The sequence below is a fragment of the Phycodurus eques genome, chromosome 1, assembly GCF_024500275.1.
Source record: "Phycodurus eques isolate BA_2022a chromosome 1, UOR_Pequ_1.1, whole genome shotgun sequence".
Classification (NCBI taxonomy): domain Eukaryota; kingdom Metazoa; phylum Chordata; class Actinopteri; order Syngnathiformes; family Syngnathidae; genus Phycodurus; species Phycodurus eques.
Window position 1 is genome coordinate 1,657,182 of NC_084525.1, and position 22,950 is coordinate 1,680,131.

Genomic DNA, 22,950 nt, shown 5'->3' on the forward strand with positions numbered 1-22,950 from the left:
TTGGTGGAACTTCGGAATAGTACTTTCAGTCACTCACTGCAAAAACAGTATTAGTCCAGTGTGAATATGTGGATGACTCAAAAGCTCCAAGGGCTCCTGGCTAAAGAAGACCTTTACCCCGCCCCGACCTACCTAGCACCACTTAGGGTGTCCACTGGGCTAACACGTGATGATGGAAGAAAAGGTTGAATTCCATCAGCATGGCTGCACACAAGACACCTTAAATCATGGTTTGTTTCTTGTGTAGGCTTCCTGTTGAGTCAAACTGAGCATAAGAATGCTAAGGCAAGCTACAACTATGGGTAGCATGGTGCAGACGGACAGGTGGCAAAAAAGAGTGAGAAAGTTGAGGAATGCTCCTCCAACACGTGTTTGGAACATCCCACAGGTGAACAGGCTCATTGGGAACAGGTGGGTGCCGTGATTGGGTAGAAAAGGGGCTTCCCTCAATTGCTCAGTCATTCAAAAGCAAAGATGGGGCGACGTTCACCTCTTTGTGAACAAGTGCGTGACAAAATAGTCCAACAGTCTAAGGACAATGTTCCTCAACATACAATTGCAAGGAATTGAGTGATTTCATCGTCTACGGTCCATATCATCATCAAAGGTTCAGAGAATCTGGAGAAATCACTGCATGTAAGCGACAAGGCCGAAAACCGACATTGAATGCCCGTGACCTTCGATCCCTCGGGCGGCGCTGCATCAAAAACCGACATCAATGTGTAAAGGATATCACCACATGGGCTCAGGAACAGTTTAGAAAACCAATGTCAGTAAATGCGGTTCGGGGCTATGTCCGTAAGTGCAGCTTGAAACTCTACTATGCAAAGCAAAAGCCATTTATCAACAACACCCAGAAACGCCGCTGGCTTCTCTGGGCCCGAGCTCATCTAAGATGGAATGACGCAAAGTGGAAAAGTGTGCTGTGGTCCGACGAGTCCACATTTCAAATTGTTTATGGAAATTGTGGACGTCGTGTCCTCCGGGCCAAAAGAACCATCTGGACTGTTATAGACGTAAAGTTCAAAAGCCAGCCTCTGTGATGGTATGGGGCTTTGTTAGTGCCAATGGCATGGGTAACTTACACATCTGTGAAGGCATCATTAATGCTGAAAGGTACATACAGGTTTTGGAGAAACTTGTGCTGCCATCCAAGCAACGTCTTTTTCACGGGCGCCCCTGCTTATTTCAGCAAGACAATGCCAAACCACATTCTGAACGTGTTACAACAGCGTGGCTTCGTAGTAAAAGTGCCCGGGTACTAGACCGGCCTGCCTGCAGTCCAGACATGTCTCCCATTGAAAATGTGTGACGCATTATGAAGCATAAAATACGAAAACGGAGACCCCGGACTGTTGACCGGCTGAAGCTGTACATCGAGCAAGAATGGGAAAGAATTCCACCTCCAAAGCTTCAACAATTAGTGTCCTCAGCTCCCAAACGTTTATTGAATGTTGTTCAAAGAAAAGGTGATGTAACACAGTGGTAAACATGAACCTGTCCCAGCTTTTTTGGAACATGTTGCAGCCATAAAATTCAAAGTTAATGATTATTTGCTAAAAACAATCAAGTTTATCAGTTCGAACATTGCATATCTTGTCTTTGTAGTGTATTCAATTAAATATAGGTTGAACATGATTTGCAAATCATTGTATTCTGTTTTTATTTCTCTTTAACACGTCACAACTTCATTGGAATTGATCATGTTAATGATTTCTCACAATAATGATCAACAATGATTTTATCAATATGAAACACTATATATATATATATATATATATTTATTTATAAATTTCTGCAAGTGTTTACATTTCTAAATGATCACATCTACAACATTCCTAGAAAATCACAATGTCCCACAACTGGTAAGCTCTCATGGTGGTAGTGTCAGTGCTAACGCTAAGAATCCCAAGGCCTCCTTTTCTTGAGCTGTTTAGCAGCCAAAGTTGGCTATTTAAAGGCTCGTAATGGCGAGATAGGAATTATTATGTCATTATTAGTGTTTTTAATATCCAATGAAACACTTTGCACAAACTTGTTTCATAACTATTTTTTAGGACTATGTATTATGGCCATTTTAAAAATATAGTTTTAATTAGTTTCACATCGTTGCAGTCAGGCTGAAACCTTGCGTGACCAAATGTGGTCAGTGTAATATTTCTTTCACAATTCTCTTGAACGCCTAACTATCTGAAAAGTGTTGGAGAACTCTGCCTCTTCCCTCAATCTGCAGGGCCGTGATAAATAGTTAAGTCAGATACCTTTGAGTTGTTTTGTTAAAAATGGTTCGCTGTAATGCGTCGGTGGAGAAGGAACTGGTCAGCCATGAAGGTAAGTGCATGCAGCTTAATTTCTGCCTATTAAATCTCATCAATCTCATATCTCATTGATCGATGTATCGCATCAGTCATGGCTCTAAGACCTTTGAGAAATAGTTTTGGAGGATGACATACCCACAGTTGTTGGCTTTTGTGAAGCACTAAAGGCTTTTTATCTTGTCAGGGGGTCGGCATGAGTGCAGACTGATGTGGAGTGCTGGCAACGTGATAACCTTTTATTTGATTTCTAGCGATTGAGCATGATCTTGGGGCAGCGTTGTGTTATTGTTGGTGCGCAATGGTGTATGATAGCAATGTAAGGTATAATAACCTGATGATGCCATGATAGTAGTGAGGTGGTTTGGGGTTACGGTAAACCTATGTCAAAATTTGCCACTTCTGGAACAACACCTCATTATTACATACACACAACAAATTGGTGGATACCTAGTTTTGAAATCAGATGTCAAGGAAAATAGTTTGTTCAACTATTGTTCAAGTTACCATAAAAGGAAAATGCTTGCAATGTCAGAACGCTACTAATTATTGTTATTATTTTATGAGAATTTGAGCAATAATCATGAAAGTTGACACAGATGATTTGCTTTCGCGGGCCACGTGAAATGACTTGGTGGGCCAGATTTGGCACCTGGGCCTTGAGTTTGACACCTGTGCTGTAGACAGTACTGCATATTATTGATTTACTTATTAGTGATTGATTTATGATCTTGATTTACACCCAGGCTCACAGGATTGCAGCTATTGTTTTGTACCTATATTCTAACTCAGAAATTCAATGTCCAACGCAAAAAGAAGAAGTATTTGATCAAAGCTTTTCTGATGTAGATGTTGCAAAGGATACTAACAGGCAGGGAAACAAAGCACGCGCAAAAGCATCCTTAGAGAACAGCGGCTCTCTGGTGGCCTAAAAGCGCTGTCAGCTTCATCGATACAGGCTTTCCAGCGCAAAGAACAAAGACGGCCTCGACTGCTGGCTGAAGCCTGGTACTCTTTAACAACGCCACAGCCTGCTAACAAACTCCCGGAGCTGGCGGTGAATTTGGTCTTTCTGCTTAGACGCGAGAATGTTTGGGTGAGGTGGTCTGCTGTTGTCTCAGCTTTTGTGAACAACTTTGAAAGTAGTATTTAAATGCTATTTTCTCTTGCAGCTCTACACTTTCACACCTGATTTATGCCTCTTTAGAAGAGCAATACATTTTCATGACATCTTAATTAAATCCGATGTGCAGGCCTCAAGCTGAAACAAAAAGGCCTGCACTCTTGTCTTATTTTGCCTGTGATCCCTGAGGTGAAAATGAATTGTGTTTTCCCTTCACGAGTTGGATTCCCTGTTTTTATTTTAAGTTCATTCGTTGTCTGCCGTAGGACCCTACAGTATTCTAGAATGCCTGAGAAACGTATGACAAATAAAGTACATGTACACTAAAGTGAATAAGAAATTTGCTCAGTCATGACAGTGATCGTGGAATTCAGCCACAGTTCTGGTTACTATTCCCAAACGATGAGCCTCTGGAATTTCAGCACAGATCGTTGCGCAAAGGAAAATCAAAGCAGACGTTTGTTGTTAGCATTAGCCTTCTGGCAGCTATATTGTCGTCTTAGTTTTGAGCGGTAAATTAAAAGGAAATAATTTCAAAGAGGCCATTGCATCCTTCAGTTTTTTTTCTTGTGGCCCTTAGAAGAAACATTTCACTCTGTGACCGCACCTGTAATTCAAAACACTAGTATCTCAAATCATCTTTCACCACTTATATGAACGGAGATGCCATTAATCTGAAAAACCCAACAAAATGTTAGTTTTTTTAAAATAAAAAGAGCACTATTATAATTTATTTTATTAAAATAATACCAATGAAGTACAATGTAAATAATTAAACAATTTAATTCATTAAGTCATGATTAATTTATTGCGGCTCCTTCTTGTGTGTGTGTCTTGGCCACCGGGGGGCAGTAAAATAAAGTCACGCAGACACAAAAGAAGAATAGTTTCATAACTACTAAGTCAACCAGGCAGCTTCTGTATTAAGTTTTTCATTGAAGATAAGGAAAATGCCTGTGAATATTGTTATACTGTCTGTCAATATGTGTTGATGCACCGCTTGTTTTCAAATAGTCATTGCTTATCCTAATGGGTTATAACAGCGCAACTATCAATGCCATTTCTTAGCCCGTCTGTGGTGTTTTGCACTGTGTGTTAGCATTAAGCTAGTGGAAAATGTTGTACAGTAAACTTCAACTGACAGTGACATTGGACAGCTTGACGCCACTTCTTTTTTTTTTTTTTGCAGAATTGTTTACTATCTGCTAAACTACTGCTTGTTGTGAAGTGAGTTGAGTTCAGTGCCACCATACAGCGCTCGTATCTCAAAGTTTTGCTCACAAGGCAAAGCAGAAAAATTGTCCCAACGACAGCTTGTATGTGGAAAAACTCGCAAGTTGGGTCACTCGCATCTCAAGGCACCACCATATTATTAACGCCTGAAAAGTCTTGCCGACTTGTTCTTAATGTTTTGGAAAAGGTGGAAACTGGTCAATCCCTAGCTGCGGTCATCACTTTACGTCACTGACCAACACAGTGCCACAGAGAGTATTATTTGTCACCATCGACTTACTTCCCGCAGAAACCAGCACTGTTTTGTTGTCACCCCAGTCCATATACTCAGTTGGTAAACAGCAAAATCCCTCCCTCAATCAATGGAGCCCATTTAACATGAGCTATTGACTCACCTGCCCCTCCACAGGCTCGGTGGCGGGTGCTGACAAAACAAACAAATTAGACGAGTGAGAAATAACAACAGAAATGGCGGCGCTCGGCATATGAAAAGACACATTTTCGCTAATGAGGTTTTGGCGGCAGCAGGGGGGAGAGTGAGATACGAGTGAAAGGAAGAAAGAGAGGAACAGAGGAAACAGAGACGGAATGGATCGATGAGAACAGATAATCACCAGGGCTCTGTCCCAATGTGTAAAGAGTGTGACATTGCAGAGGTGAGGGAAGAGATCAATGGACTGCTTTTTGTTGATCTGTAATCCTTAACTATCTATAAGTAATTAACCTTCAAAGGACAATGTGAGCGCTAGAGAGGGAATAACAATGAGCACATATAAACCACCAGCAATTTGGCTCTGCGATGAGGGTAAACCACTGCGTCACTGCTGTTAGAACAACAAATCTGATGTCATTTCGGAGCCAAATTGTTCAACAACAAATTCAAAGTGTGACTGCTAAGCTTTTCAGAGAACATTTCTTCTTTTATGTGGGACCTGATAACCGCATCCTATAGTGACAGAAAAGATGGAAGGAGGATGATCTTATTAGGAGTCAGAGTGCCCTCTGTGGGCAATAAAAGAAAAACAAGAGGAAGGATAGTCAGTAAATCTGCCTGACGCTAAAATGTGCAAGCCTTCATTTTCTTCATTCGGAGCAAACGACAACCAAATGAACACAAGGACAAAGTGTGGCTGTGCACCTTTAATGGCACACAATGCCTGTACAGTGTGTCATCATGATTTCAAACTTCATTCATACCATGTCATGGATTACACGTTGAGTTTAAGTTACTAAAAGGCTTACCATGTTACTGAAACATCACAGTAATACAGTACGACATTACCAGAGAGCTGGGTGTCTAAGAAGCATCCAGCGTGCAAAGTCAAATTGTGCCGACATGGCCATAGTGGAAAGCTCTTAGCGTGGAGTTTTGTTGTTGCTGTGGGCGCACTGGGCAGTCGACTGAAATTAGGATAATTAGGTAAAAAAACAGAGCTTGGAAGTCGCTTTTCCCAAAAACGCACCACGGAAAAATATTACAATGCTCCACGAAGGAGGGATTGGGGGGGGACTTGGTTGTGGGTGGTGGTTGGGTGGACTCAAACAGCAAAAGCTGCACTGTGTTAAAAAAAAACATACAGCGGAACCTCCAAATTCGGAATTTGGAGTATGATCAACATGGCTAGCTGCCACATGCTAATTGTGTTTTTAAAAAAAAGTGGTTTACCTGTTAAATGTCACCTATGAAATACATATGGAAAATGTACATCTTAATGTCCTTTTTAACTTATACTGTAGTCGGATCTCTGGAGTGCTTGCCCACATATTTAGTGTGAAATCAAACAGCCATGTAAAACTAGAGCGAGCCGTTCTGCACTCCGCCATTGTAATGTAGAAGTGGAGCGGATTTACATAATAACCACCCCAACACAGTTTCTCAGCCAATGACCGGGCAGCTAGGCTGGATGAGGTTCCAGAGCCAAAGAAGCACTTTAAAGCAGTGGCCGAAGCACTACGGCCGTCTAAGATAAAAGGAGCTGCAGAGTTGGCAAAGATTAGCGTTATTTTGAAAATAATGAATTCATAATGTTCGGCAAAGCTGCAGATGTGGGGGTGTTTGTGTTTTTTGTTGTCATGTGTCACACTGCTACATTTCATTGTCAAGTGCATTACGGTAGCTGGGTGATGAAATTCAGCAAGTCATCATGCAATGGGACGAGGCGGAAGTGGAGACGAGCCAAACAGGAAGTGGAAAGGCACCAGCGACATCCAGCCTTTTGTCATTCGAACAAAAGTTGTCAATCTGACTTTTGGCCCAGCAGTCCAGGTGCATCTCAAGCAATTAGAATCGTGTCAAAAGCTTAATTTAGTTGTAGTTCATTTCAGAAAGTGAAACTCACATTGTAGAGATGCACTACACACACTCAGACTGAAATATTTCATAACTCTTTTAAATATATATGTATAATTTTGATGATTATAGTTTACAGCAAATGGAAAGCTCAAATTCATTATCTCGAGAAACTAGAATATTACATAATCAATCATCAATAAACAATACAAATGACTTCTAATGTAGAAATTAGGAAGGAGGTGTGGTCAACCTTTGCGGTACGACTGTACATTTTCATCCAGGGAATAAATCGGTGGATTGAGTTTGTGAGAAAGTGTCTTCATGATTTAACATTAAGAAAGAATGCAGAGTGTAACAATGGCTTCCAAACTGGTTCTTCACCAAAAGGGACACCTAAAAAGAGAGAACAATAAAATTATGAACAAGCCATGCTAAAGTGCTTTTTACAGTTTATATAGAAAGGGAACCCACCTGCTAAATTGACATGATGAATTATTAAAATTGACCAAGTGATTTATTTATTTATTTTTTTACATAGACACACTCGACAATCATTTTATTATTATGATTGATTGACTACGGCCAATAATGTCAACAATGCTGCTAATTGTACTTCTGTTGCTCTGTGTCTGCAGTGACAAACAAAAACGAGCAGGTGGACAAACAACCAGTGGTACTGACCATCCAATGTAACACTGGCACAGGTTTTCATGGGACGTGGCCTGCTTTATCAGCAGCTCTACTTGTGTTGGCACATCCAGTGTCTCGTCATGAGAGAAGTCTCGACCTGGAGGGAACAAAGCCTCATCAAAATGCTTCACAGGTTTAAAGTATAATGATGTTCATTTGGATTGACACAGAGAGTACACGGACCACGTAGATCTACAGTAGCCTTGCCCGAGGCCACGTACATGAACACAACATTAACACTGACAGTTTGAGCATCAATTCCTTCACAGTTCAAGTGTCCAGGAGGAAAGGTTGAACCCTCAATGCGTGTGTGTAGAGTATGAAATGCGACGAAGTTAGATGGGTGTTACAATAGTCATTTACCAGCGTTTTTCTTTCTCAACACTGACGGTACACAGCACTTTAGTACTGCCACGCTTAGGGTGCATCTACACTACAAGGCTCAAGTGAACAAATTCTGATTGTGACACAGTGATATGCATCATGAGGAGACACAAATGCATGACATTAAATAAAGCAGATTCTATAGGTGATTTTATTTGATCAGATAGGGATACAAATCTGATATGAATCATATAGCAGCCATTGGAAATGGGGACAAGCAAACAGGTCATATGCAGTCAGTTTCGAATGTTTCTTTACTTTCATGTTTGAGCTGCCCAATGTTGAAGCTTCCATTTATAGAAGTAATAGAAGCACGTTGACATCAGATATGGGCTCTCACTCACAAGTAGATGTGAATAGTAAAAACAAAAAACTTTGGAAAAACAGACCCTAATTTGGCTTCTTTTTCCAGCACGGGTGTATAGGTGGGATGGTACAGATGTGCCAGCTATGTCTAAACAGTGTGATAATGAGCCATCAATGAATTCAACAAGGAAGTACAGGGTAGTACAGAAGTACACGCGGTAAATAAAGGGCAACCATGTAGATAATCTAGCATTGGTGTTCTTTCTTCTTGACCTATGACGATTTGAACAAGATAAGCTTTGAGAGAAAATGATCCTGTTGTTGACTTGTTCCTGTTTCTATTGTCACACAGAAATAATGATTTTCTGTAGACCAATTCTTATGACTGTGATTGGTACCTAAAGTGGATGCTATTTTGGCACCCATCCAAACTTTGACAATTGGGGAAAAAAAAAAAAAAAAAAAAAAAAAAAAAAAGGCCAAAAAGGCCCGATAGGACTCCTTCTTCAGCTTGACGGCATCCCTCACCAACGGGTTCGGGGATTGCCGCCACGACAGGCACCGACCACCTTACGGCCACAGCTCCGGTCGGCCGCCTCGGCAACGGAGGCGCGGAACACGGACCGCTCGGACTCGATGTCCCCCGCCTCCCCCGGAACCTGAGCAAAGTTCTGTCGGAGGTGGGAGTCGAAACTCCTTCTGACAGGGGATTCTGCCAGATGTTCCCAGCAGACCCTCACAATACGTTTGGGCCCGCCAGGTCGGACCGGCATCTTCCCCCACCATCGGAGCCAACTCACCACCAGGTGGTGATCAGTTGACAGCTCTGCCTCTCTCTTCATCCGAGTGTCCAAGACATGCGGCCGCAAGTCCGATGACACGACCGCAAAGTCGATCATCGAACTGCGACCCAGGGTGTCCTGGTGCCAAGTGCACGTGTGGACACCCTTATGCTTGAACATGGTGTTCGTTATGGACAATCCGTGATGAGCACAGAAGTCCAATAACAGAACACCTCTCGGGTTCTGATCGGAAGGGCCGTTCCTCCCAATCACGCCCTTCCAGGTCTCACTGTCATTGCCCACGTGAGCATTGAAGTCCCCCCAGCAGAACGATGGAGTTCCCAGCAGGAGCGCTCTCCAGCCTACCCACCCTTATTGAAGTCCTTAGAGGACTTCAAAAAGGGTGGGTACTCTGGGTGGGTACTCTGAACTGCTGTTTGGTGCATAGCCACAAATAACAGCTGTTTGGTGCATAGCCACAAATAACAGTCAGGACCCGTCCCCCCACCCGAAGGCTGAGGGAGGCTACCCTCTCGTCCACCGGGGTGAACCCCAACGTACAGGTGCCGAGCCGGGCGGCAATAAGTATACCCACACCTGCTCGGCGCCTCTCACCGTGGGCAACTCCAGAGTGGAAGTGAGTCCAACCCTTCTCAAGAGGACTGGTACCAGAGCCCAAGCTCTTTATGGAGGTGAGCCCGACTATATCTAGTCCACCAGCTCGGGCTCCTTCCCTGCCAGAGAGGTGACATTCCACGTCCCTAGAACCAGCTTCTGTTGCCGGGGATTGTATCGCCAAGCTCCCTGCCTTCGGCCACTGCCCAGCTCGCACTGCACCAGACCCCAATGGCCCCTCCCACAGGTGGCGAGCCCATGGGAAGGGGGACCCACGTTACCCTTCCGGGCTGTGCCCGGCCGGGCCCCATGAGTGCAGGCTCGGCAACCAGGCGCTCACCTTCGAGCCCCATCTCCAGGACCGGCTCCAGAGGGGGGTCCCGGTGACCCGTGTCCGGGCAAGGGAAAACGTCTTCCTGAATTTTTCATTTTCATAGAGGTTTTTGGAGCTGTGCTTTGTCTGGTCCCTCACCTAGGACCTGTTTGCTATGGGTGACCCTGCCAGGGGCATAAAGCCCCAGACAACTTAGCTCCTAGGATCATAGGGACACACAAACCCCTCCACCACGATAAGGTGACAGCTCAAGGAGGGGCAAAACATTAAGTATTACCTGTATTTTTTCATAGAATTATTGTGATGTTAAGCACTTCATTTGAACACGTAATACTTTGTTTGTATTTACTTGCTCTTATTTTGAAATTCACAACCCTACTTTTATTGAGTAAATCACAAAACACACAGTTGTGCTCATATGTTTGATTACCCGGAGAAAATTTGTAAGATGGGACCAATTCTTTCAAGAAAACATGAAGGGCTAGGCGAATCACATTTAGTTTTATTTTAATGGGCTTCAAATTAAACTCTCAAGCATTTCAGAAAAAGCATTATCATCATACAAAACATAACCATAAAGAAATTAATGATGGTTGTTGTTCAGTCATCAGTTGTATTTAAAAAAACAATATTTTACAAATTCTGCCATATGTAAACTTAAGAGCACAACTGTACATATTATGCAGTTATATGTACCCCTGTCATATTGGAATGAAAGTGTAGGCTAAACCTTTTTCATAGCCTCTAGGTGACGCTAGCATATTAGAATGAAAGTGTCGACCTTTCTCATAAACTCTAGGTGGCGGTGGCATATTGAAATGAACGTGTACCGCTTTTTCATAACCTCTAGATGGCAGCATACATTTATAAAATGGGAAAGTTGTGTTATGCGCACCTTTGATTTTTGACATTTCATGGGGGGGGGGGGGGGGGGGGGGGGGGGGGGGAAATGCACGTTATACACGTAAAATTACGGTACCTATCTTTGTCTGATGGCCTTGATAAACCTTACTGCCACCAGTAACAATATCAACTCTTTAGAGATGAGAACTGTATCATCGAATTTATTTTATTTTTTGCACGAGTTACAGTCAACATTTACAATAATTTCTCTGTGAATATGTGGCATTGTGTCAAGAAGAAACTACACTGCTGGTTGAAGGCTGCAGACCTTACCTGTAAGTTTATCTCGCACTCTGTTGATAATTTGAATGGCTTTCTTGTTGAGGGCTTCAGGTTGCACCAAGCCATCTCCGACTGAAACACACAAACGGTTGTTGATGAGAAACTTAAAAATTCAAAGCTCAAACTCTTGGAAGGATATCACAGTGTACTAAATTGGGACAAATCAGTAGGTAGAAGTTGGCTTGTTCGTAGAGAACACGAGCGCGAGCATAACGAATAACGTGTGAAAATATAATAACTCACTGAAAGAGTGAATGGATTCAGGCACTGTGGTCCCTGGTTTCTTATGCGTGGTCTCACCCATTTCTATTCCCTCAAGGGCTTCTGTGTAAGAGGAGAGAACACTGTCAAGAGGGGCAAAGACATCTTTGTACAACATCAAGCAACACTGATGACTCACCCACAGACTGACCCGCTGTGTACGAGTCCGTCCGGGTGCGCGAGCGCTTGTTGCCTTTTGTGTTAGCTGGGGGCCAGAGAGAGGTCAAGTTTGTTAGAGATGACTACAACGACTTGTTTTGTTTCTCTCTCTCCAAAAAAAAAAAAAAGCACAGTGAATTCTACTTCTGATTCTAGACAAGTTAATGTGCAAAACAGTTTGATTCTGTAAAACAAAGTCATTTTTATACTCCATATAGTTACCGTCAGTGGTACTTTCATCCCTATTTACAGAAACATTTTTCAATAAAATAGCAAAAACAAAGCCAGATTTTCACATTGACACATTACCTTTTAAAACTCTAAGCCTGGTGTCTCCTAGATTTTTAATGTTCAAACAAAGAGCCTAATTCACAGTAAACCAGATGTTTAAGGATATACATCAATGCATATGTGAATGACCAATCATAACTTAACATCACTTATTTTATTTTATTTATTTTCTTATTTTTGTCAAATACAGCAACATCATCTGTTCTGTAAATCTGTTCTGTTGCCTGATATGATCTTGAAAATGGAAGGAAAAGTAGAAATTCATATTTTACACTGTGTGTCATGACAGTGCCTGCTGGCCTTCTGTTAAACCACCTACATACTACTGTTCCTTTGTCCAGCCAGGCAGTTGCGAAACATTATTTCATAAAGTAATAATGTGTCATTTTCACGGGCAGAGAAAACGGTCACACCGAGCCAGACTGCAGCGGCAATGCAACAAATCCGCACATGCTGTCCTACTATGCAATTCTCCCTCCTAACTGACAGCACTTTGCAATTTGTGATCTGTGTCGAACAATGATATTTGTTTTTCTGGAGTTTGGTTACTTATCAATTTTGACATTTATTTGTGTGAAAAGAGACTAGGTACCCTACAGCTACGACTGGTAACATGACTGGGAGGTGCAAAGAAAGACTGCTGATTTTTTTTTTTTTTTTTTGGAGCGTTGCAACGGGCGCCTTGACAGTGTTGGCCACCTCATTCCCGCTTCCCTCCCTTGATTTCAGACTGACATTTACCTTATGTGTGTAGGCTAAATACTGGAGTGCCAGATCACGCTTTAGGTGCAAATATTTGACTCAACGTCGAGTACAGTAATCCTCCACTATACTGTATAATGGTTCAGATGGTCACTTGCAGATATCTATTTAGCACACACATATTTTTACTTGCAAATTTAACACCTTCATGCAGCATACGAAGAAGTCCAGGTATTCTTTTTATAGAATATGATTCTTCTGAAGAGCCGTAAACGCTGAGCTTTGCGGTACAGTACAGGGGAATGAAATTAAGTTCCTAAGACCAGACAAATGGAGTGCACAGGACAATTCACTGCCGGTGCATGTGACACACCGCTGCAGTACAGCGAATTGCCTTGCAGTACACAGAAAAGCATATGGCGGATTACTGTACTGTACTGGCATGGCATGCTACACCACAAATACATATATTGTATCGCGGGCGTGTCATCGGACCTGCGGCCACATGTCTTGGACACTCGGGTGAAGAGAGGGGCGGAGCTGTCAACTGATCACCACCTGGTGGTGAGTTGGCTCCAATGGTGGGGGAAGATGCCGGTCCGACGTGGCAGGCCCAAACGTATTGTGAGGGTCTGCTGGGAACGTCTGGCAGAATCCCGTCAGAAGGAGTTTCAACTCCCACCTCCGACAGAACTTTGTTCATGTTCCGGGGGAGGCTGAGGACATCGAGTCCGAGTGGACCGTGTTCCACACCTCCATTGCTGAGGCGGCCGACCGGAGCTGTGGCCGTAAGGTGGTCGGTGCCTGTCGTGGCGGCAATCCCCGAACCCGTTGGTGGACACCAACGGTGAGGGATGCCGTCGAGCTGAAGAAGGAGTCCTATTGGGCCTTTTTGGCCTGTGGGACTCCTGAGGCAGCTGATGGGTACCGGCTGGCCAAGCGGAATGCAGCTCTGGTGGTCGCTGAAGCAAACACTCGGGTATTGGAGGAGTTCGGTGAGGCCATGGAGAAAGACTTCAGGACGGCTTCGAGGAAATCCTGGTCCACCATCCGACGTCTCAGGAGAGGAAAGCAGTGCACCACCAACACTGTGTATAGAGGGGATGGGGCGCTGCTGACCTCGACTCGGGACGTTGTGAGTCGGTGGGGAGAATACTTCGAAGACCTCCTCAATTCCACCGACACGCCTTCCCATGAGGAAGCAGAGTGTGGGTTCTCTGAGGCGGGCTCTCCTATCTCTGGGTTTGAGGTCACCGAGGTAGTTAAAAAGCTCCTCGGTGGCAGGGCCCCGGGGGTGGATGAGATTCGCCCGGAGTTCCTAAAGGCTCTGGATGTTGGGGGGCTGTCCTGGTAGACACGCCTCTGCAACATCGCGTGGACATCGGGGACAGTGCCTCTGGATTGGCAGACTGGGGTGGTGGTCCCCCTTTTTAAGAAGGGGGACCGGAGGGTGTGTTCCAACTACAGGGGGATCACACTGCTCAGCCTCCCTGGTAAGGTCTATTCAGGGGTGCTGGAGAGGAGGGTCCGTCGGGAAGTCGAATCTCAGATTCAGGAGGAGCAGTGTGGTTTTCGTCCTGGCCGTGGAACAGTGGACCAGCTCTACACCCTCGGCAGGGTCCTCGAGGGTGCATGGGAGTTCGCTCAACCAGTCTACATGTGTTTTGTGGACTTGGAGAAGGCGTTCGACCGTGTCCCTCGGGGAGTCCTGTGGAGGGTGCTTCAGGAGTATGGGGTACCGAACCCCCTGACACGGGCTGTTCGGTCCCTGTACGACCGGAGTCAGAGTTTGGTCCGCATATCCGGCAGTAAGTCGGACTCGTTCCCGGTGAGGGTTGGACTCCGCCAAGGCTGCCCTTTGTCGCCGATTCTGTTCATAACTTTTATGGACAGAATTTCTAGGCGCAGCCGAGGCGTAGAGGGGGTCCGGTTTGGTGGCCTCTGTATTGCATCTCTGCTTTTTGCTGATGATGTGGTTCTGTTGGCTTCATCAAACCGTGAGCTCCAACTCTCACTGGAGCAGTTCGCAGCCGAGTGTGAAGCGGCTGGGATGAGAATCAGCATCTCCAAATCTGAGACCGTGGTCCTCAGTCGGAAAAGGGTGGCATGCCCTCTCCGGGTCGGGGATGAGATCCTGCCCCAAGTGGAGGAGTTCAAGTATCTTGGGGTCTTGTTCACGAGTGAGGGAAGAATGGAACGGGAGATCGACAGACGGACCGGTGCGGCGTCTGCAGTGATGCGGACTTTGTATCGGTCCGTTGTGGTAAAGAAGGAGCTAAGCCGAAAAGCGAAGCTCTCGATTTACCGGTCGATCTTCGTTCCTACCCTCACCTATGGTCACGAGGTGTGGGTCGTGACCGAAAGAACGAGATCCCGGACACGAGCGGCCGAAATGAGTTTCCTCCGCAGGGTGTCCGGGCTCTCCCTTAGAGATAGGGTGAGAAGCTCGGTCATCCGGGAGGATCTCAGAGTAGAGCCGCTGCTCCTCCGCATTGAAAGGAGCCAGATGAGGTGGCTGGGGCATCTGATTCGGATGCCTCCCGGACGCCTCCCCGGTGAGGTGTTCCGGGCACGTGCAAAATTCTCAGTAGCCTTCTGTTAAAGAAAATCCTAAAATGGCCACTTTAATGGAATTTCTGTTTCCAGGAGTAATTGCTGATTGTCTTTTCTGAACAGGAACACAGAACACCACATGTCCTTACTGTCCATGAGTCTCCAGTTGAGCAGCGGGTCATAGACGAAGGCCTCCAGCACAGCCATGACGCTGTCTCTGTGCTCCCTCAGCACTTCCATCACCGTGTGGCACGTGATGCGGTAGTTGCCATCCAAGCCTGTCACCTTGCACACAGTCAAATACACATAATTTACAGGTGCCAACAATCGCAGTTTCCTTCCTGGATAAATGAATGTCAAAGGGAGTCAAAATGGAAACTATTCATGGGAAAATACTATTGCAAAATTGCTTTGATACAGAGGGACTGTGATGATCAGACAAGATTCTGGTTAAGTCCAATAGTTACGACAAATAACTAAACAGTGATGTTAATGATGAGGAAGATGTGGTGCCAGTTACCTCCATGGCATTGGTCAGCATCCTTGTCAGTCTGAAGGGGATCTTTTCAGGGAACTTTTCTCTAGTCATGGCAACCTGATCAATCATGTAATCCTGGTTAATATTGGGCCAAATAATCGTATGATGGGTGTGTGTTGCATAAATAATTTCCTCTTACCTCAAAACAATCTCCAAAGTCAATATGGAGGATCTTTCCACTTAACCGATCCAACATCAAGTTAGAAGGATGCCTGTGAAGAATATAAGCATAATCTCCCTATAAACAAGTGTCGTGTCATGCCATGGTAACTTTCAGATCGTTGATGAGTCGACCTGTCACCCAGTCCCAGGATGTAGCCGACCATTGACATCACAGCCAGAGAGCGAGTGTAGTTCGTCCTCCTGTCAAACCACACCTGCAGTAGAAATAATGCCTGGGTTACAAAATGTCTAGAGGAGATATGGATGATGACAAGATCCCAAATTAAGAAAAAAGGGTATTATGTTTAACAAATAATCGCTGCACATTCTAATAAGATAAACTGTATTAAAAATTGCAGGGGTACCTAATGAAGTGAGCAAAAGTTCCCTCAGTGACACTTTCCTCATCCTACAATAATAGTTCCTCTTTTATTGTATGTGTTCTGATTTTAGACAGTTGTTTTTTGTCAAGTGTCCTTGGCATTTTACCCCTTAACCAGTGAACTGTGAGAACGGATGCTAAAAAGATCCTTGTCCTTGCTCGTGCTGCAAATGAAGAAAGAAGTAAAGTATTTCACCTCAGAACTGGGGCTCTTGAGCCACAAGAGCTTCGCCAGGTCATCTCCGGCCGTGTTGTTGACAGCGTGCTCAAACACCTCCACTTTCTCCATCAATGTCAGGTGGTCATAGTCTGGCGCCATCTGGAAGAAAAGTAGCCCGTTGCATTAATATATAAGATGCTCAGCCATGATATTCGGTGAGCAAGGACTCCTGTTAAGCAGCACTATTAGAGTGAACAGAATCCAATCCAACATTAAAAGGCTTACTGCAGGGGGAAAAAAAATAAATATATATATATGATAAAAACCTTATAAACACACAAGTCGTAAAAAAAAAATATATATATATATATATATGTATCAGATAAAAACCTTATAAACACACACGTATTAAAAAGTAAAAGTTTGATTTATGATTGTTAATTTGTCCCATTACTTTTGGTCCCTTCCAAAGTGGGAGGCATGTATACAAACAGTTGTAATTCCTACACCGTTCACCTGATTTGGATGCAAATACCCTCAAATTGAACATGAAAGTCTGCAGTTGAAGCACATCTTGTTCGTTTCATTTCAAATTCTATTGTGGCGGTGTTTACAGCCAGAAAGATAAATATGCTAATACAAAAATAAACTTACATGCAGTCTTAAGAATGCAATACATTTATACATATCTTGCCATTTCACCAATTAAACAGACATATCAAGGCATACTAATTTTGACGCTTCATTCATTGGTTGAAACTTCAGTAGATGCTGGTTTGTTGTCATTGACTATTTGTTAGTTAAATGTGATAATGATTGGGACATTGCACTGTTGCAAGACAGCTTTCAATTCCTTTTCTAAATTACCTCGACACAATCGTACTGTATATTGCAGCTGTGGCTTTGCTTAGTATATGTTGTTTAATCGGGCATGTCTGAGGCGTGTACGTTTAATTTGCATGCGGCAATTAAGGAGCCTCAATGCATCTTCCTTTAAACCGGATTGGTGTTCATCAGAGAACAAATGAGTGTAAATAGCATCCTGTGTTTTAATGACTATTTGATATGTAATGTGTAACAGTTGATGTCGTATTTGAAAACTCATTTTACAACCACAGATGGCAGAAAAAGTGATGGCCATGTGTTTGCTTAATTAATCATAAGTATGCTTTGTATAAAATGAAGGGATTAAAATAATCTCAGTAATTTGAACTGTGTTTGCACCTCAATGTGGCTCCTTGAATTAAAGGATTAAAGTTGTGTAGGAGTTCAGGGCAACTGAGGCAAACAAATCTAAATACAGACTCCGTAGTTCAATACATCAGTGATGCCACTTGACTTCAGAAGGTTTTTGCGGTGGGATGAAAAACAACAACATATTTTTCAATTTGCATCATGCTCTTGGGAGGTTATGGGCACAGTCTACACGGGCACTTGAAGACAACTCTCAACAAGTGTGTCATTTGTTACAATGGGAACATCTGCATACATTACATAACGGAGTGATGAATCACGAGTTGGTGCGTGGAGTTGATATGGTGAGTTAGTAAGGTTTCCCTATCTCATTTTCCGAAGTAGACTCTAAGAAGAAAAAGCAATCAAATTCTTTCATAATTACAAAGAACCCCCATAGGGTGATGGATGCGCAGATATGACCTTCCACTTTGGATCATTTGTCCTCGACTCCCTTTAAAGGCACTTTTCAAAGCTATCAATATTGCTTTTTGCTTTAAGTGTGTTGAAGATACCATTCTATTCCATACTTAAAACTCACACGAAATGATGCCAAATGTGGAATAATTCAGAAGAAGTGGAGTTTAAAGAAGTTTTTTGTTGTTGTTTTTTTTAATACAACTGCCTTTTTGATTTGAAAATATAAAAAACTAAAATTGCACTCAGTGCAGCCCTCTGTCAAGGCAGAGCTGGATTACATACTGTAAATCATAATATACTTGAAATTTTCCATAAAGATTCATGAATATTTCACTGATAAAACTCAAGGGGGGGAAAAAACCAAAGTCAGTAAATTTAAAACCCATTCTAACACATTCTATTTGACTTACCCCTTTGCTAACAGTTTTGAGGAAAGACAGGAGGCAGTGGTTACATACCCTTAGCATGATGCGATGTTCAATGTTCAGTAGTATCTTTTTCTTTTCTCTGTAGTCTCTAATAAGGGCATGCAGGGTGTCACAGTGAGGAACCCAGCCAATCAGGCCCGAGTTTGTAGACAAGGGGATCACTGCGTAGCGCTGGATGCTAACGGGGGTAATGCACGGAGGAAGACCTTTATTAATCAAGGCAGTCAAGAGTTTCCAATAAAGACGCTATTGTGCATGCATACATAGCAGTGGATATACCTGAGGTTCTTGCGCAACGATGCGGGGTCGTTTGCCAGCAGTGTGTTGACCAGACCAAATAGCTGCATGACTCTCTCGTCCTGCCTGAGGTCCTCGTGGCCCTTTAACAAGAACATGAACTCGTGGCCGTTGCTGCCTGCAGGGGGAGCCACAAACACAACATAGACATGTTATACCCGTGAGGAAGCGGTAGCACTGTATTAATACAGAATCATTCATCAACAATCTATACATGTTCACATCCCGTAGGAATAACGGTAAGGTGTCCCAATACTTCTGTCCATCTAGTGCATATTAGTAAAGGCCTATTCGGGATCACTGTGATCATCTTAAGGGTCGTGCCGTTTGAAAGAGTTGCGACTGCATTATTGTGGTCTCACCAATAGTATAATTTGCACACAAATATTAAATGAATCTATTTCTTGTTTGCTCCTGAAGATTATCCAGGCAAAGAAACGCGTTTCCCCTCGTAAGAGAGCCCCGGCAGTAAATCTAGGGAGCCCGGTAGTGGGTGACAGGTCTTAATCTGATGTCTTGCTCCAGAGGTCAGTTGATTTATTGCCTTTCATCTTTTACAGCCCATGTTGTGTATCACTGATGGCGAAACATAAGAACAAGGTACGACACAGCCCAGTGGAAAGTGGGAGGTAAAGTGAACCATTTGTGATTAATAGCAGCGTGATTTGGCTTCGAGACAAGGTGACTTTACAGTGGCGTGGCATTTTTAAACGCCTTTCAGCCTTGTATTTCATACCGCACATGGGATGGTCTCATTGTCATTTATTTATGGATTCAAATTATTGTCAAAGATTGGTGTTAGGTAGAAGTCCTGGTTTGTGTGTGAAGACAAACTTTCATCACTACTTCAAGGAACTGCTCGGGTCGAACACCATGTGTTCCACATTTCTGGTTGAACTCTACCTCCAATTTCATTTTATTTGATTTATTTTTGCTGTAGGAAACAATGGAAATAGAAATTCCATGGTTAAACTATCACCATCTTAAAACAATTAACTGTACGGACAGTGTTTTAAGTAAAAGTAAGTCAAATAACTGTAATACAAGCGTAAACATAGTCACGGTTTGCCATTCACCTATTTGTTGAATTTTTAGGAGGAACCTATTCTCCGTTATTTGCTGAAAAACTCGCCTGTTTGCTGCTTTTGTGCTCAGGCCGAAGCAATGACAGTTTTGCTTTGCCGCCTTCGTGTGGCACGTATAGGCAATTACAAACCTTTTTTGGGGGGGGGGCGGGGGGTATCAATCAGTAGTGGAATAATTTTCATTCCCGAGTCTATGGTCATCATCACATTTTTCCTGTAATGGCATTACTCTGGCCCTTCTGTGGTGGCATAATAATAACACCACACAAAAGAAGCCAAAGAAAACACATAACCTTATTCCTTTGCTGAGTTCAAGTAAGCTGAGGTCTCGCAAGATACGCAGAAGTCAGCGATTCAAATTACAAACTTTAGACGGTTTGCGGATGCCCAGAGAATTTTCAAATGACTAATTGTAGTTCAACTAGATGTTCCACTTACACTACACACTACTCTCTTCTACTCTGTGTGTGTGTTTTGTTGTGGTTTGACCATGTTTTGACAAGAGTACTGGTTCAAATTTATTAAGTGTAAAAGTCAAAGTCAAAGAATCACAAGCCTGTTTTCCTGACCTAATGAGATAAGAGCTTCCAGACTATATCAAACGGCAACTAATCCTTACCCATAATGGTGAGTTTGCGTGGGCGCTGCTTGGATGTGATGACCTGCAGGGAGGGTGCGATGGACTGTATGCGAATGATGGGCTGGTTGGGGTCGTAGGTGCCCGGGACGGCCAGTTCCAGGTCGCGGCACATCAGCAATTTTGGAGAAACATACTGCAGCTCCAGAGAAGTTAGCTGCATGGAATTGTGATGAGAACAGTTAATGAGATGGGCTGATGGTGCAGGACTGGAAGCTAATTTTTGTGTCAAAGGGAACAAAAAGCTGCAGGGACAAAACTGCATCTGTCAGCAATGCCTCAAGTATACGTTACTAATCATGTTGCCCCCACAACAGTTGTAAACTTTCACCACAATAAATACCTGATGTCTTTCTGCATCCACTAATTCGGGTCGGTCTTAAATGGCACCACATCGCTGTGCTTATTTATGCATATGTAGGTTATTTAAAGGCTTGCTGCAGTTGTGGATGCTGATGTAAGGTAATTTCATTGCTGCATCGACCTGTGTTTGCAGCTTGGAGGTACCACAAAGAGGGTTTATTTCCGTATACCCAGTGGGCATATATTTGCAGCATTCTCAGCATGTTATTATGTCGCTGAGTATTCCATAATGTCACAGCAGGGAGAATGGCCCCCCACCACCATTCCCTCCAAGCGCTGCATCAAATCACGGTGGAACTGTGAAGTCAAGTGACGCGTCCCTGTCAAAATTGCTGTCATTCTTTAAACGTGAGGAAACTGAGGCATGACATATGCCAGCGCTCTTCAACTAAACTAACATGATGTAAGGAATTTATTTTGTTCCTTCTTTGTCACGTTGTACCCAAATATAATGATAGGGTTCCACCAAACTGTAGAGTTCAATCGACCATGGTACAGATTGGAATGGCAGCTCCTGATCTGGCTCGTGAGTGCGTAGGTGGAATGGTAATAGCTGTCATCCAAATAAATAGTGTGAGATCATAGCAGTGTGACACAGTATAATCTATTCAGCAAAGAATAGGAAGGTCACACAAATCACTGTTGAGTAGGTTTTCTGTTTTTCTGTACATTTATCAGCACGGCCGAGGGATGCATGGCATTTGGTCCTGTACTTTTTCATGCATGAGTAGCATATACGCTAGCTGAGGAAGTAAGCTTTTTCTCAAAGGATTTGTATTAATACAGTTTTACTCACCTGCGGCAGTTGTTTGGAGATGCGTCTGAACACATGATAGTAAAGGTCCCAGGCCTGGGTCAAGTCCTTCACATTTCCAGAGCGCATGTACTTCCTGCACCAATCCTGAGCCTCCATCAGATCTCTGCCATAAGCCTTTAGCATGAATAAAAGATGTTCCTTAATTAATACCCTTAGATTAGAATTATTCAGTTTGAACGCTGCCCATTATATCTTTTTTGTTGTAAGGTATGAAGTAGGTGTACTTTCTGGTGTTACAATGAAGAGGAGAGATTTAATCTGCCAGACACACACCTGATTGAAAGAGGTCTCTTTCAGGGTCTGCGGCCCTCTCTCCATCATGGCGTGTAAAGGTTCCAGCACAGCAAACATGCCCTTCACGTTGCGCTCCCCAAAGTACAGACGTGAAGCCTCCTCGAGGCCCTCGTGCCACATCTCATGCCACAAGATGGCAACTCGGATCAGCTCCTCACTAACCTGGACAAAAAAGTATAAAACAAAGTAAGACCCAAAGCACTAAATATACAGTCGCCATGTGTAGCAGTATTAATAAAATATTTCTTCGAGATTATGTTATCATTTTTGAAAGCATAGTTAGGGAATAATGACAATGATGTTCATACCATGATGGCTTGCTGAACCAGAGTGTTGCAGTGTTCACACATGTTCTTCAGGATTTTGTTTGCAGCATTGTGGCGAGCGGTGGTGGTCGACTTTGAGGCCACAGTTAGTGGGTAGATCAATGCCTGGAAATGATTGATTCATATTTTATCACTAGTTATTGCTTTAAAAATTGGAGTTTAAAAAAAAGTGTGGGGGGGACATTCAGTAGTTGTAGCGCAGACTTACTTGTGGATGATACCGCCCAATGTCTGTTAGCAGCTGATGGATGAGGCGACCCACCAGAGGACGAGGGGTGTCAATTCGAGCAATGAGTTGTGGGATCACCTAAATAGCAAACACAGAGATGAGAACTTAGATGGCAGATCTCCAGCAAGGCTTTAACAATTTTTACCTCACGACGACAACAAATAACAACCTAACATGACAGTTGACAGGGAAAATGTGTCATTTCTCTTTTTTTTTTTTATAAATTACTTTTTTTTTTTAAATTAAATTGCTGCCAAATGCTTCATATGGATTAGATAAGGATGAAACTACTTTTATATAAAGTCTTCAGACCCTAACTACACAGTATATTTCTGTATAAAACATTGGTAGGT

General features: G+C 43.3%; 1 protein-coding gene across 2 annotated transcripts in view; it reads right to left on the reverse strand.

Annotated features, from left to right (window-relative positions):
• Window positions 1-5,826: 5,826 nt before the first annotated feature.
• The window catches only part of mtor (mechanistic target of rapamycin kinase), a 96,258-nt gene continuing 79,134 nt past the window's right edge, over window positions 5,827-22,950 (reverse strand). For both annotated transcript variants that reach the window (XM_061671837.1, XM_061671846.1), the window contains exons 42-58: window positions 22,577-22,675; window positions 22,351-22,473; window positions 22,022-22,204; window positions 21,728-21,862; window positions 20,551-20,725; window positions 18,829-18,964; window positions 18,580-18,727; window positions 16,505-16,627; window positions 16,059-16,141; window positions 15,904-15,976; window positions 15,747-15,821; window positions 15,376-15,511; window positions 11,661-11,726; window positions 11,504-11,584; window positions 11,252-11,332; window positions 7,646-7,751; window positions 5,827-7,357 (exon numbers count right to left, since the gene is read on the reverse strand). In XM_061671837.1, coding sequence (XP_061527821.1) covers window positions 7,342-7,357; window positions 7,646-7,751; window positions 11,252-11,332; window positions 11,504-11,584; window positions 11,661-11,726; window positions 15,376-15,511; window positions 15,747-15,821; window positions 15,904-15,976; window positions 16,059-16,141; window positions 16,505-16,627; window positions 18,580-18,727; window positions 18,829-18,964; window positions 20,551-20,725; window positions 21,728-21,862; window positions 22,022-22,204; window positions 22,351-22,473; window positions 22,577-22,675 — 1,839 coding nt within the window. In that variant the 3' untranslated portion in view covers window positions 5,827-7,341. The remainder of the gene's footprint in view (window positions 7,358-7,645; window positions 7,752-11,251; window positions 11,333-11,503; window positions 11,585-11,660; window positions 11,727-15,375; window positions 15,512-15,746; window positions 15,822-15,903; window positions 15,977-16,058; window positions 16,142-16,504; window positions 16,628-18,579; window positions 18,728-18,828; window positions 18,965-20,550; window positions 20,726-21,727; window positions 21,863-22,021; window positions 22,205-22,350; window positions 22,474-22,576; window positions 22,676-22,950) is intronic.